The sequence below is a fragment of the Microtus ochrogaster genome, unplaced genomic scaffold (assembly GCF_000317375.1).
Source record: "Microtus ochrogaster isolate Prairie Vole_2 unplaced genomic scaffold, MicOch1.0 UNK69, whole genome shotgun sequence".
NCBI classification, from domain to species: domain Eukaryota; kingdom Metazoa; phylum Chordata; class Mammalia; order Rodentia; family Cricetidae; genus Microtus; species Microtus ochrogaster.
Genome location: NW_004949167.1, coordinates 1,583,101 through 1,585,775, shown reverse-complemented (window position 1 = coordinate 1,585,775; position 2,675 = coordinate 1,583,101). Strand labels below are relative to the sequence as shown.

General features: G+C 43.8%; 1 protein-coding gene across 3 annotated transcripts in view; it reads left to right on the top strand.

Moving 5' to 3' along the window:
* Kdm4a (lysine demethylase 4A) overlaps positions 1 to 2,675 on the top strand; it is a 45,028-nt gene that overhangs the window by 2,888 nt on the left and 39,465 nt on the right. For all 3 annotated transcript variants that reach the window (XM_005370057.3, XM_026777489.1, XM_013354803.2), the window contains exons 2-3: positions 244 to 421; positions 2,353 to 2,528. In XM_005370057.3, coding sequence (XP_005370114.1) covers positions 284 to 421; positions 2,353 to 2,528 — 314 coding nt within the window. In that variant the 5' untranslated portion in view covers positions 244 to 283. The remainder of the gene's footprint in view (positions 1 to 243; positions 422 to 2,352; positions 2,529 to 2,675) is intronic.

Sequence of the window (2,675 nt, the reverse complement as noted above, 5' to 3'; positions counted from 1 at the left end):
TTTTTGTTTTTGTTTTGCAGGGGGGCAGGGGGAGCTTGGCTTGACAGAGTGTGTTTATTGTAGAGGTGACTTCCAGACTCTTGGTCTTGCCTCCTCGCTAGTGCTGGGATTGCAGGCTCACTTTATGGCTTCCTTGGGTTCCTTTTAACCAGAAAGGATTGTACCCCTGCTTCTAGTTCATTTAAATAACTGTGCTAGAGGCGGTTTCCTTGTTGTTTAATTTTGTTCCTTTAACTACTTCAGCTTTTTTATCCAAACAAATCAACCCTCAAAAGAGGAGAAAATGGCTTCCGAATCGGAAACTTTGAACCCCAGCGCTCGGATAATGACCTTTTACCCCACAATGGAGGAGTTCCGGAACTTCAGCAGATACATTGCTTACATTGAATCCCAAGGAGCTCATCGGGCTGGGCTAGCCAAGGTAAGGAGCAGTGCACCTCACCTGCTTAGGTGGCCATTACAAGAGCATTGCTGGTCTTTGTAGTTGGAAATTAGTTTCTGGTTTGCACTCATTTTCTCTCTCTCTGCATTGAACTAATGCTGTCCCTTCTCCTCCCCCAGTAAAGATGAAATGGGTGGCATGCATGCGCGCGCGCACACACACACACACACACACACTCACATACACACACACACACACACACATCTATCTATCTATCTATCTATCTATCTATCTATCTATCTATCTATCTATCTATCTATCTTTATTTTTTTTTCTAAATGAAGGCCAGAACTGAGTTGTACTGAGAGTTAGGGTGCAGCTAATCCTTGCTAAGATCAGTGTGCACAGTGCACTCTTAGGGTGATGAGGCAAGAGAGGTAAGTCTACAGCCAGTGTCTCCAGGCTTGACCTCGGGCTTCAGGCCTCTTGTGCAGGCTGGGGGCTGCACAGGATTTTACCTGCCACTGGTTGTTAGGCCACCTATCTTCTCTCATTGCATTCTCTTTGTGCACTTCATAGAATTTGGTTTCCCATGGGCACTTGAGAACGTACTGGCCAGACCCCATGAGTCTTCTGGTCTTTGTAGTTTAGAGCTGAGTTCTGGTTTGTACTGAGTTAGGGCCATCCTCACCACCCCCATAAGTCAGCCCTTCAAAGTTTTCTGAGTCCCCCACAGGAAAGAGATTGTATTTCTGGACGAACCCTCCAGAGACTGATGCTAAAGTCTGAACTCAGTGAAGACGTTTTGTTCCAGGTTTAAATTCTCTCCTGTGTGTATGTGTTTGCTTTTGACTTTTGCTTTTCATGGTACTGAAGGTTCCGTCTAGCACCCTATACCACTGAGCTGTCTCTCTGTGTAGTCCTGACTGTCCTGAAGCTCACTCTGTAGACTCGCTTAGTCTCGAACTCAAAGACCTTTTGGCTTCTGCCTCCAAATGTGGAGATTAAAGGTGTTGGGCCACCACGTCCAGTCCCTCAGGCTATTTTTCCAGCCCTTACTTTTTGGTATGAAAAAAAAAAAGGAGAAAAATATACGCACAAAAACCAAGGACTTAGTTACAAAGCTGAGGACTGGCTTTGGACCACGGTGTCTTCTCTGAGACTCTGAAAGCTTGACTTAAGTGGAACTGGCTTGTGCGAGGGTCACCTAGTGCTAAGACCTGCAGGGCCCACAGTGTGGCCTTCAGCACCTGCCGGGGAGGGTTAATACATGCACATGCTTATTTGGTTTTTTGGTAAAAGCTGTTTAGATTTTTATGATGCATGTCCATTTTTTTTTTCACGAAAGTCACGTTAATTACTGTTTTCTTGGTTGAGGCAGGGTCTTCCTGGTAGCATAGTCTAGCTTAGTGTGGACTAGATAGTTACGCTGGTCTCAAACAGGAGTACTAGGCTGGCAGGCGTCGGCCAGCACACCTGCTTCGGTGGCTTTGTTGCTAAAGAGCCCCGGATGTTCAGGAATCAACTCTTCAACCTGATAAGGTGCATAGGTTTACAAGTAATGTTTTGCTTAGATTACTATACATATTATATTATAATATATTTGCATATATGAATAATACATACAAATATTATAGATTATATTTTGTATGAGTAGTACATTGTATATAATATAAATATTATATATAATGAGACACATTTATGGTATATATGACAATACATATCATAAGCAAAATATATACTATATGATATAACATGTATATATAATATTCTGCTTAGATTATTAATGAGCTAGATTATATGGTGGTCAGTGTTAGCTTGACAGTGTGACGTCCTGGGTTTGGAGAAACATGGGTAATCACGTCAGAGTTACTTTCTGGTAAAATGGATGGCTGGTTTGGATGGTGGCTTATATTCTGGATCCTGGCTTGCTAGGTTCTCATCTGCCTCCATCTCTGTGTTCCCTATAGGTCGTTCCTCCCAAGGAGTGGAAGCCACGAACATCCTATGACGATATTGATGACCTCGTCATCCCTGCACCCATCCAGCAGCTGGTGACTGGTCAGTCTGGACTCTTCACTCAGTACAACATACAGAAGAAAGCCATGACCGTTCGTGAGTTCCGAAAGATCGCCAATAGCGATAAGTGAGTGGCGGTACCTTTTGCTTTTGCTTTGTTTTCCATTTTCTGCTTTGCTTTTGAGACACATTTTGCTGTGTCGCCTAGGCTGCCTCATCCTCCAAGCACAGCACTTAGAGGCATGCGCTTTAGGCCCAGTAAGTAGAATACTTT